The sequence below is a fragment of the Phoxinus phoxinus genome, assembly GCF_949152265.1.
Source record: "Phoxinus phoxinus genome assembly, chromosome: 19".
NCBI lineage: Eukaryota > Metazoa > Chordata > Actinopteri > Cypriniformes > Leuciscidae > Phoxinus > Phoxinus phoxinus.
In genome coordinates this window covers 1,771,891-1,784,498 of record NC_136894.1, presented here as the reverse complement: position 1 = coordinate 1,784,498, position 12,608 = coordinate 1,771,891, and the positions used below count along the sequence as shown (strand labels likewise).

At 36.4% G+C, this 12,608-nt stretch overlaps 1 protein-coding gene across 2 annotated transcripts; it reads left to right on the top strand.

Moving 5' to 3' along the window:
* The first annotated feature begins 223 nt into the window (after window positions 1-223).
* mapk15 (mitogen-activated protein kinase 15) lies at window positions 224-12,179 on the top strand. 2 transcript variants are annotated; one of them, XM_079590232.1, is made up of 15 exons: window positions 604-735; window positions 772-910; window positions 2,082-2,180; window positions 2,330-2,359; window positions 2,906-2,996; window positions 4,078-4,208; window positions 4,304-4,467; window positions 5,054-5,193; window positions 5,321-5,378; window positions 5,510-5,647; window positions 7,089-7,194; window positions 7,702-8,005; window positions 9,362-9,468; window positions 10,212-10,355; window positions 11,747-12,179. In XM_079590232.1, exons 2-15 carry the CDS (start codon window positions 842-844, stop codon window positions 11,930-11,932), a joined length of 1,767 nt encoding a protein of 588 aa, XP_079446358.1. In that variant the 5' UTR covers window positions 604-735; window positions 772-841; the 3' UTR covers window positions 11,933-12,179. The 2 variants fall into 2 exon arrangements, with proteins under 2 accessions (XP_079446357.1, XP_079446358.1); XM_079590231.1 differs by having other exon boundaries at window positions 224-910.
* Window positions 12,180-12,608: the final 429 nt, after the last annotated feature.

Sequence of the window (12,608 nt, the reverse complement as noted above, 5' to 3'; positions counted from 1 at the left end):
AGCTTCAGATCACTTATATTTTTCCACAGCTCAGTTTGTTTTGTCAACTGAAATTTCTTGGAAAGATATTTTTTCGTGAACCGAAGAATCCAAAAACACATTAAATAACCCACTGAATGAAGAGATATTGGTGCGTTCAAGTCATCTTGTAAAGATCGTATTTACGAGTTGAACGCCACCACAATGTCGTAAATATAAAGTGGGAAGCTCGGGATTTTCCCTCACAGCCTCGTTTTCATTCCCGTTAAAAATTAAAGATGGCGCAGGTTTAATTTGGTCAAGGCGCGAATCCTGAAAGAAAAAAAACAGAAATTTGCTTGACTTATGTGTTAGATGTTTCGTACATCACTATTGACAAATAGACACTGCACCGTTTCCTCCGATATTTCGCTAATAATTTCGTTATCCCACCTTCAGAAAACGTGCGGCTCCTTTAAGAGATTGCGTCCTTTGCATAGTTGCGTCTCTATGGTGACAAACAATTACAAACGCAAGTGATGCTAATCTTTTTAGCAGGCTATCGATTCTCTATAAGCGACCGCAGATATTAATGGTGAAGTCCAAACGACATAAACACTTGCTGTTATTTTCCAACAGGTCGGGTTTAGAATTTATGTAACTCCGTTCAAATGTTTGGATTGTCAACAGTGATTAGGATTAAGGCGTATTTAGATGTTTTGTATTCGGCATATCACTAAGGAAAAGTGAACTCCTAGGGAATCGAGTGAAGTTTTCGTTTTATTAAATATATATTGGGGCAATCCTGCATTCCTCAAACAGCCAGGATTTTATTCCTGCCATGATCAAAACATATTAAGTGGTAAAACAGGTAAAAGACGGGATGAACATCACTGAGGTGGAACAACACATTAGCTTGAAGTATGACATCAAGAGAAGACTTGGAAAAGGGGTAAGTTGTCTATTCTTCTGTGTTTTTAAAAAGTGCCAAGATAAAAACTGAGTTATATAATAAGTAGACAGCTAGGGTTATGTTGGATATTTGCTGCTGTGTTTTAATTGTGGAAGAATTGGACCATCAGCCTCATCCGCACTAATCTAAATATCATGGGTTATTGTTTTTATAATGTGTTGTTTTGCACAGTATTGATAAAAAGTTCATTTATTTCAGTAATTCAACTTAAAAGGTGAAACTAATATATTATATAGACTCATTACATGCAAAGTGAGATATTTCAAGCCTTTATTTGTTATAATTTTAATGATTATGGCTTACAGCTTATGAAAACCCCAAATTCAAAATTAGAATATTGTGAAAAGGTTTTCATAAGCTGTAAGCCATAATCATCAAAATTATAACAAATAAAGGCTTGAAATATCTCACTTTGCATGTAATGAGTCTATATAATATATTAGTTTCATCTTTTAAGTTGAATTACTGAAATAAATAAACTTTTGCACCATATACATTTTTTTCGAGTTTCACCTGTATATGATAAACAGATTATAATTAGCCTTTTATTCACATATAAACATTCATGAACTCACTCACATATCAGTTGTGTTAAACGAAAGCTCAATGTTCACTTGATGTGCGAGAATCAATGAATTCTCGTGTTACGCAGCACGTTTGAGCTTTATATGTGAATAAAAGCCTAAATTCAGTCTGTTAAAGCGATCGGGTCTCTTCAGAAAATTTTGATTAAACCTCTCGATTAATATGAATTAGTTTTACGATCACTTTATGAACTTTTTAAAGCGTAAAAGTGGTAGTTGCGTAGCTGTCAATGGAGAGACGGAAAGCTCTCAGATTTCATCAAAAAGATCTTAATTTGTGTTCCGAAGATGAACAAAAGTCCTTACAGGTTTGGAACGACATGAGGGGGAGTAATAATGACAGAATTAAATTTTTTGGGGTGAACTATCCTTTTAAAAATGAGTGTGCGCCCTAAAGATTAATAACAATGTATGTAATGTATAATGCGTGATCTCTCATCTGTCACTCCAGTCGATAAACTGAAACTGCAGCTTGCATAAATGACTTAAATGAGAGTTTTATGCCAACCCTTCTGTTTTCCTTCAATCAGCTGTTTATTACAGTGTTGTAAATCTGTTTCTCACAGGCGTATGGCATTGTTTGGAAGGCGGTGGACAGAAAAACAGGAGAGATCGTCGCTGTGAAGAAAATCTTTGATGCCTTTAGGAATCGAACAGATGCTCAGGTTAGAGACAAGTAAAAACACATAGCATTTACTATATTATACCGTACTTTTATAGAATGGTTCTATGTGTGAATAGGTGAAGGTACAGTAAGTTAGTTATTAATTGTTTAAAAAAAATTACATTTCAACTTTCTGCCATTTTCCCATAGAGAACATTCAGAGAAATTATGCTCCTCCAGGTAAGAATATTTCCATTTTAATACACATATTTAAGCTACTGTTTAAAAAAAAATGGTTTTTTAAAATAAGTCTGTTCTGCTCACCAAAGCTGCATTTATTTGATCACAAATACAGTAAAATAGTGAAATATTATTCCAATGTAAATCATCAGTTTTCTATGTGAATATATAGTAAAATGTAATTTATTCCTGTGATCAAATCTGAATGTTCAGCATCATTACTCCAGTCTTCAGTGTCACATGATCCTTCAGAAATCTGTATAATATGATGATTTGATGATCAAGAAACATTTATGATTATTATCAATGTTGAAAAGTTGTGCTGCTTCAGATTTTTGTGGAAACTGTGGTACTTTTTTTTCCATTGGTGAATAGGAAGTTCAAAAGAACAGCATTTATTTAAAATATAAATATTTTGTAACATAAATGTTAACTTAACTGGCTCTTTTGATCCATTTAATTAGTCCTGGCTGAATAAAACGGTTAAAAACACTTTGTATAGTTAAGGTATGTTATCACATTTCCCTCTTCTTTTCTCTTTTGCAGGAGTTTGGGGATCATCCTAACATAATTAAATTACTAAATGTCATCAGAGCCCAAAATGACAAAGATATTTACCTCGTGTTTGAATTCATGGGTAGGAGAGCATCTTTGCACTTCACACTGTGTTCCCTTTAGAGATTAAAAATTAGGCTATATTTATGGCAATATTCATATTTCCAAGTTGTTCTTGCCTTAAATGATAAGTTCACTTTTAAAAAAACTTTTGCTGATGATTTACTCGCCCCGATGTCATCCAAGATATCCATGTTTTTCTTTCTTCAGTGGAAAAGAAATGAAGGTTTTTGATGAACACATTTCTCCATATAATGGACGTCAATGGGCCCCAAACGGGTCAAGGTCCAGATGACAGTGTCAGCGCCGGGCAACGGGCTTTAAACGACACCAGACGATGAATACGGGTCTTATCTAGCGAAACCATCGTCATTTCACAAATAAATAATAAAGTTTAAGTTTTATAAGCACAAGCGCTCGCCTTGCTCTGTTCTGTGATGCGCGTTCGTGACGTCATTAATACGCAGTTACGCTGAAAAGGTCACGCTTGACGAGTCAGTGTTTACAGATGTGCAGAAGGAGGACCATACACACATATTCAAATGTCTTTTATGTCAGTTTATCGTTTAAAATGCCCATCTCGTGTGTGTATCCTGGTGTTGGAATATTAAAAAGCCTAAAAGAACATTTTCGTCAGGATAGACATTTTTTACTTTTCACAGAAGCGAGACCTTTACAACGTAACTGTGTATTACGTGACGTCACGAACGCGCATCACAGAACAGAGCAAGGCGAGCGTTTGTGCTTATAAAACTCAAACTTTATTATTTATTTTGAAATGACGATGGTTTCGCTAGATAAGACCCGTATTCATCGTCTGGTGTCGTTTAAAGCCCGTTGAAGCGGCGCTGACACTGTCATCTGGACCTTGAACCGTTTGGGGCCCATTGACGTCCATTATATGGAGAAATGTGTTCATCAAAAACCTTCATTTCTTTTCCACTGAAGAAAGAAAGACATGGACATCTTGGATGACATCGGGGTGAGTAAATCATCAGCAAAAGTTTTTTTAAAAGTGAACTAATCTTTTAAGAGTTAGTAATTATTACATTGATGGTGGCAGTAGGGGATTTTGTTCACAGCAATTAATTTTTTCTTTTCAGACACAGACCTACATGCAGTAATAAAGAAAGGAAGTCTATTAAAAGACATTCATAAGCGTTATGTAATGTACCAGCTTCTTAAAGCTACCAAATATCTTCATTCAGGCAACGTCATTCACAGGGACCAAAAGGTGTGTCATTGTACTCAACTTTTAATATTGCTTCATGCTTAGAAAATTAGTTGAAATTCTGATTTAAGTAATTTCTGTATTTTTTTTTCTTAAAGCCATCCAACATCTTACTAGACTCAGATTGCTTCGTGAAGCTGTGCGACTTTGGCTTGGCAAGATCCCTGTACCAGATCCAAGAGGATGCTGTGAATCCTGCCTTGACTGAGTATGTGGCGACACGATGGTACAGAGCCCCCGAAATACTCCTGGGATCTATTCGGTGCGTGGCCTTTAAAAGAGGAATTATAATGCATTTCCCCAACTCTCTTTAGTGTGTAATGTTGCTGTGTGATCATGAAGAAGCTCCAGCTCTTCTCTACATCAGTGTCAGTGTTTCTGAACTCCTGAAACGCCTCCATTGTAGTCTTGAGTTTCTTCCGGGAACGAACACGTCACAATATTCCTCATTATAATAATTCATGCGCAGAATAAAGGGGCGGGGCCTGGTTGAGTTAGTTAGTAGTGTGTTAAACTGGCGGTTATGGAAAGGGGCGGGACATTTCCCAAACACACTCGAAGCGCTCGACCAATCACAACACACTGCTCCAGCCGACCAATCAGAGCACAGTGTGCTTTTCAGAAGGAGGGGCTTCATAGAGACAGGAAGTAAACGGAGCGTTACTGACAGACTGGGAAGAGAGGAGCCGCAACAATGGAGAATATGAGGAGAATAATCAACATTCAAGTATTCTAGTAGAGCCTGAAAACTACAGCAAGACTTTGTAAAAGAGCATAACATAACTTCTTATAATGTGTTAATCATAATAAATTAAATATTATGATAATGAGTGCTTTATTTCCTGCAGGTACACAAAAGGTGTGGACATGTGGAGCATAGGTTGCATTCTGGGAGAGATGCTCCTGGGCAAGCCGCTCTTCCCTGGGACGTCTACCATTAATCAAATCGAAAAGATCCTGAGCGTTATTCCACATCCTTCAACCGAGGGTGAGTTCGTGTCTCACATGAGGCTTCTTACAGACAACAACCAAAATAACTTGCCACAAGTGTGTTCAGAGTTCTGTAAATAACACAAATCTTCACTAATATGCATATGTGTGATTTTGTTTTGCAGATGTGTTGGCCATCGGATCAGAGTATGGGCCTTCTGTGATTCAGAGAATGCTGCTTAGGTACGTTAAGTATGTTAATGGTGAACGGTTTGCCTGCATTATTCACTCTATGAATGGATGTTTAGCTGAACTTGAATGATGACTCTTTATACATAATAACATAATCATGTTCGATGTGGATGTGTGTTTAGACCACAGGTGCCATTAGATGAGATCCTGCCAGCATCAGTTCCACCTGACGCCCTTGATTTAGTGCAGCGTCTGCTGGTTTTCAATCCAGACAAGAGACTCAGTGCAGAGGAAGCTCTTCAGCACCCTTATGTGTCCAAGTACGTTTCGCTTTTTAATTATTTAAAATATTTTTTTTATCTTATTTAATGTTTGTAATTCAGGGATGCACGATATACCAACATTGGTATCGGCCGATATATGTTCATTTTTACTGTTATCGTTATCGTCCTGATAAGAAATTTTGGCAGATATATTAAAGCCGATAAAAAAAGTATTATTTCCACTGTTCACCATGATGGTTTTGAAATGCTTTAAATACATTTTGGAATCACTTCAAAAAGGAAAATACAGTTCAACATGTGCAGCGCAAAATCTGTTAACTGAGAACATTATAATTGTGTGTTTGGGACATGGCTTTTGTTTTTGTAATCAGTCAATCAAAATTATAAAAAAAATTGGATTTAGATTTATCGGCCAATATATCGGTTATCGGCTTTCAAATATAAAGATTTATCGGTATCGGCCAAAATTGTCCTATTGGTGCATCCCTAATGTAAATAATAATGTTCTGCAGTGGCCAAAATGATGTTGACATCCTCACCCTTTATAAATGTTATTAAAAATGTGTTAAAGCATATTTCGTAGTTGTGCTGGGAGTCAATTGTTTTATTTGTGATGATAATAACGCAATGAAAAATGCCAAATTGTGTGATGTAATTTCTGTCCAGGCTGTGTCAAAGAAATTATGAACACATGTAAAAAAAAAAGAGAGGACAAATTAATTATTAATAACTGTTCTTTTTTTGTTTTTCTATTCATTTTACATATAAGAAAAAAAACTGTAGATGTAATTTGCCAAATAATTGTGTCGGATGAATACCTTAACCAAGTTTAATGTTTGTTTTTCCCTCATATTTAAAAATATATAAAAAAATGGCCTCATATTTTGATGGTTTAATGAAACTTGTAGCGTCATTAAAACCAAATATCCCCTCGAACATCACTTTTGACCACTACTGTATGTCAACATGAAATCAAAATTAACAGTTTACTTTCTTAATACTTAATAATATGAATGAAATCAAAATATGATTGCTATTGTTGAATGGATGTTAATTCATGTTATCCAGAAATTATAATTTGTTGATTTTAACCAAATTACTGACTACAGTAGCTACAGTATTGAGGCATTATTTTTGGCGATTTTGTTTATTTTATTTTAATTATTTAATGTTATTCTTAATTCTAATAGTGGTGGTTAACATCAATAAAAAGCAGTTCACGTAAACCCCTTCATTTTTTGAGGTGCATGTCATGGCACATATACAGCATATGAAAAAACAACTCAACTTAAAATACAAACTTATTTATTTATTGACATTTATTGAGTGTATCTCATTACAGAAGTATAATTAGTATTTCATTTTGGCCGTAAGTGATATTGACTAATGATTTGAGTTTTATGATTATTAAATGAGTATTAACGAGAAAATAATAAAACAGTAAAAATATTAATCTTCTTTCCATATTCCATGCAAGGTTTCACAACCCAGCCAGAGAGCCTCGTTTGGTCTATGATGTCATTCTGCCGGTGGACGATGACGTCCAACTCTCGGTTACTCAGTACAGAAACAAGCTCTATGAGGTGAGTGGAAACTTCACTCAGTTTTCACAGATTTATTTTGACCTTTGTCCTCATGAGCATTCAGAATGTTGTGAGTGTACACAGTCATGTGATGTCTTTGTTATGGTAATAAACGCTGTGTCACAGTGACAGTTGTGAAACAAGTGACATTTGTAATGTTACATGCATGTTTCTTGAGCAGCAGATCATCATATTATTATACTGATTTCTGAAGGATCATGTGACACTGAAGACTGGAGTAATGATGCTGAAAATTCAGCTTTGACCACAGGAATAAATTACACTTTACTATATATTCACATAGAAAACTGCTATTGTAACTTGTATTACTGATTTTACGGTGTTTTTGATCAAATAAATTCAGCCTTTAAAAATGATTAAACATAAAAAAACATACGGGTAGAAAAGCAATGTTCCTAGTACTGAGCCTTGCGGTACCCCACACTAAACCTGACTCCATAATATAATAGCAAATGCTTAAAAATGACTTTTTTTCTCCTGTAAAAGATGATCCTGGAGAAAAGAGCCAGTCGGCATATGCAAAAACAACCTCATTTCAGGCCGAAATTAGAGGAGAAGACTGCAGAAGTGGATGAGGACAGTGGATTGGACAAAAGAGATGGAGATGGCAAGGGTTGTGTAGATAGAGATCGTGAAAGGAAATCTCCCAGTGATAAGAAGAGCCATAATGGAACTGGAGCAGCTGTTGCAAAACCTCTCAGTCGGCCTGAGCAAACACACGACGGCACCGGCCCGACACTGAGCCCCATTCCAGGCAAACCCTCCTATAACCCCATCACACACATCCCAAGTGAGTTCTGCTTTTCATTGAATACGCTTAGGCGGGTTTCGATTTGTTGACTACATTGGACGACCAGCTTACATCTTCTTTTAAAAGTGACTCTGATATCTGCATTTACACTATACTCTTGGCGAAACAACCCAAGGAAAACGGACTGACCTGGTAAAGCTTAGGCGACGACACAGATTAAATGATAATGCAAGCTTTTGCTTTCCGCACCATCTTTAATGGTCAGCAAAACATTGGTCTCATAAGGCCCTTGTTGCAGCCTGAGTCATGTGATCGCGGTTGTTGACATTATTTGTCACCTTTTTAAAAATGTTATGACGTTGACGGGAATATCCGATCTGTCCGCTTACATGGCAGACGCAAATGCATGTGTCCGATTAATATCAGATTTATTTCCACATATGAACGAGGCCTGAGAAACCGATCTGAGAATATATGTTTTCCTGCTTATGTGTTAGTGGGGGATTTCCGATCATGGGAGAAAAAAATCTGAATTGGGTCACTTGAACCATGTAATGTAAATGCGGCCCTATACACACCATTATGTGCAATACACATATAGCTTCGGTCAATGAAGGTCCTGCTTTCATGATGTTATCGAATATACACCGTAAATAAATATTATAGACAGAATTTACTGTCATAAAAAAATGACAGTAAAGACATTTATAATCGTACAATATATTTCTATTTCAAATAAATGTTGTTCTTTTGAATTGTACAAAGAATCCTAGAAAAATTTCACGGTTTCCTCCAAAAACTATTTTTGACAATGATAATAATCACTTCACAATAAGGTTCATTAGTTAACATTAGTTAACCACATTAGTTAGCAGCATGTACTATTAATGAACTGCACTTATACAGCTTAAATCTTGGTTACTGTTAATTTTAACATTTACTAATACTTTATTAAAAATCTTCTTAACATTGGTTAATGCACTGTGAACAAACAATGAACAGCTGGATTTTTTATTAACTAACATTAGCAAAGATTAACAAATACAGTAACAAGTGGTCATGGTTAGTTCATGCTAGATAATACATTATTAAATGTTAACAAATGAACCTTATTGGAAAGTGTTACCATAATCATAAATGTTTCTTGTGCATCAAATCATCATATTATACTGATTTCTGAAGGATCATGTGACACTGAAAATTCAGCTTTGATCACAGGAATAAATTACATTTTACTATACATTCACATAGAAAACAGTTATTTTGTATTGTAATAACATACTGTTTTTTTATGTTTGAGCAGGAGGTATTCTTTCAAAAATCTCCCAAAGCTTTGGAAAGGTAGTATATTACTCATTGGATAGTCATAAAAGGCATTCTGCATTTATTTTCCAGATGGTTCAGTGAAGCCGCCCCACTACCCGTCTCCTCCTCAGCGGTTTGGGAGAAGGAATCCGGAGGCTGGTGTTGTCCCGCACACAGATGGAGCGGATGGGTCTGCGGTGCGTCCCACTGCCTCTCCTCATATTCACTTTAGATAAGAGCTGTTTAGCACTTAAAATGAACCCTATTATGCTTTTTAGGATATGCCCTTTTTTATGTAGTGTGTAATAGAGCTGTTTGTGCATGTAAAATGTCTGCAAAGTTTGTCTCCTAAAAGAAAGCAGCAATTCTGAACTGCCTGAATAGAGTCGTCAGTAATTCCAGTCTCACTTCTGTAACATATCTACGTAACAATGTAATCAATTTGCATAATGGTCTTGATTGGCTAATCGTGAACAGCGTCTCTTAGCCCCGCCCTCAAACACTGTAGTGTATCTGAGACTGGAAGAGTTTGTTTCGTGTTGTTCATCCACTTTGATGAGATCGATACGGTAAAACCCACGGCATCGTCACTGTTCGAATCACTGTGATCAAGAGCTGAGATTCAGATATGATAATGAGCCTTTGCTTTCTGACCAATCAGAGCAGACTGAGCCGTTTGACCAGTCAGAGCAGAGCAGCTCTCAGAGAGGCGGGGTTTAGAGAGACTGAATCTTCGAATTAACCGTTTTAGACACTGTGAGAAAAGAGCTGATGCTGCGATGATTATTATGAGAAAATGAATGTGTTTTTGACCTTGGAAGCATGTAAAGGTATTATAGGAGACTCTAAAACTAAAATAGCAAACTGGGGCACTGTTTAGTAAATGGTTATACGGTGGTAACATCATTTAAATGTTTTATTTGTTCATTCTCTCCATCAGGATGTGGAGCACCGAGGTCGTTCGGCCCCTGTGGGACGCACACACTCTTTCTCTCTCACTCTCGCACAGCCTCAAAATAATCCCCTGCTTCGCAAGGATGAACCCTTGGGTTCCCCCGGGTTATGCGTCACCTCTGCTCGCTTGGTGAGTAGAGAAAATCGGTCTATTTCACCATAAATGTTTCCAGTTTGCATAAAAACACTCTTGTTTACTCTGACCTGGGAACTTTGAACATGCCAACACAAGTCATTGGTTGAGTCTGAATATGTTACAAGCAGGATCTGAAATTAACATGCGGCAAATGCGGGTAAAAAACAACTGTGGCGGGTAACGCTGTCAAATCACTAGCCAATTCGGCGAGTTACTTACTTATTAACTTACTCACTTTGCTGGGGAAGTTCGTGTAAACCAAATCTGCGCATATCTGGCGTACTTGAACACACACGTCACTACGCAACGCATAACGGCGCGCTTGTTCATTTGCATTGAAGCGATTAAAGCAAAGATTAAAAAGTATTTGGTTAACAGAAAAGATTATTTTTCAAAATTCTATTTTTTTTTAATGTTCTTTGTGCTGTATTGATCTGTTCAACTAAAATACTAAAATAGGGAGGAGATTTTGTTTTGTCGAAGAAATGAATGTATGAAATCCAAATTTTATAATATATGTATGTATGTACAGTGTATATATATATATATATATATATATATATATATATATATATATATATATATATATATATAAGCTGTTATGTAGTTAATCTGGTTCATTTCTTTTCTTTTTTTTGGCTAATAGAAGTAACTTTAAAATTTTGTAGCCAATTGACCGTTCGCAAAGACCCGCCCCCCTTAGTTACTGTCGCTATGTCCGACAAGCTACGCCGCTCTCACACACACACCATGTTCTCACAGTGAAAACACATCGCGGAGCAGAGAGACACTGACAACACACTGACAGACACAGACCAGGTTACTTTTCGGTTACTTTTGATATTAAACGTATTAAACATAGTCTCACCTTTCAAATTTGGTCATTTTTAAAAAGAAATTTAAACAATAAATAGCGTTTTGTGTCTCTTTAATGTGTGTCAGATTGCTGTGTCGCCTCAGTTAAAGCCGCTCGTGAACCGATCATCTCTTTCTTCTTCATTATAGCATCAAATAAACATGAATGAACATCAGAAGGAATGTTGTTTTAACCGCGGAAAGGCGTCAGTACACTCCGCTTCTCAAGTCCAAATCCTCCCATGTTAATCTACTAACTCTCCTGACTGCTTTGTCGGACAAAATGGCGGATGGCGAAGTATGATTGGTCAGATCACCTGTCAATCAAGCTCCCTGTGAAGGGTCGATTGGCCGCTGAGTGAAAAAGTACATTTCAAACCCTGATTTCAAGCATAGAAAGCAGTGCCATATTGACGATCCCTCTGTTTTGACACACTACGTCTAGTGTGTGTGTGTATTCCTAAAATACTTCCCCTTACATGCAATGTCTCATAGAATGCTTAATGATGTGTTAATATCTCACTGTGCAGAACCAGCGGTCTAACTCGCATTCACGTGATGCCAAGCTTCCTCCGAGGTTCAGCAAGAAGGTTTTCCAGAGTAATTCCAACGTTTCTGCAGCCGGCGATCCTCGTGCTAAACTGGGCAGTTACTCTCAGGCGTACGGGACCATCAGCAAGACCGGACTGGACCATCTACTGAAGAACTGCCACTAGGTGTAAAGAGTGGGTTAGAGATCATGAGACGGTCACTGGAATCTCCCAGACCAAATTACAAATGGTGGATTTCACATGAAAAGCAAACTATATAGTCGTCACATGCGGTGAAGATTGTGGCCACTGTGGAAGATTCACAGATTAGTGCTGCCAATGACTTTATTCTGATCACTTTCAATTCTGGTGTCAACGACTCGTTTGTAAATATGTGGTGAACACATTTATTAAACATGTGTAGAGAACATGCAATATGTGTTGTCCATGTTCTTGGCTTATACAACTTTAACAGTTTATAAAACTTGAAAGATCAAGGATGTAAATGTTTATTGTATGTGTATATATATATACATGCATACATATTTGTATATATAAGTGTATGTGTGTGTGTGTGTGTGTGTGTGTATATATATATATATTATATATATATATATATATATATATATAAAGTGTGTGTATGTTAGTGTTATATTATTTTGTGAGAATTATACTATTTTTATTAGATTATTAGTGTTTAAGAAACACTATTTTAGAGGATTTTTTTTTTCAAACTAACATTTTTTTGGAATTAAAAGAATATATTTCATACTATTTAAAATGATAACTTTCTGGAGTGGTCATCAATTCTCCCTTTTTAAATACACCATTGCTTGTTTTGTTAGACCATTTGAATAATGCA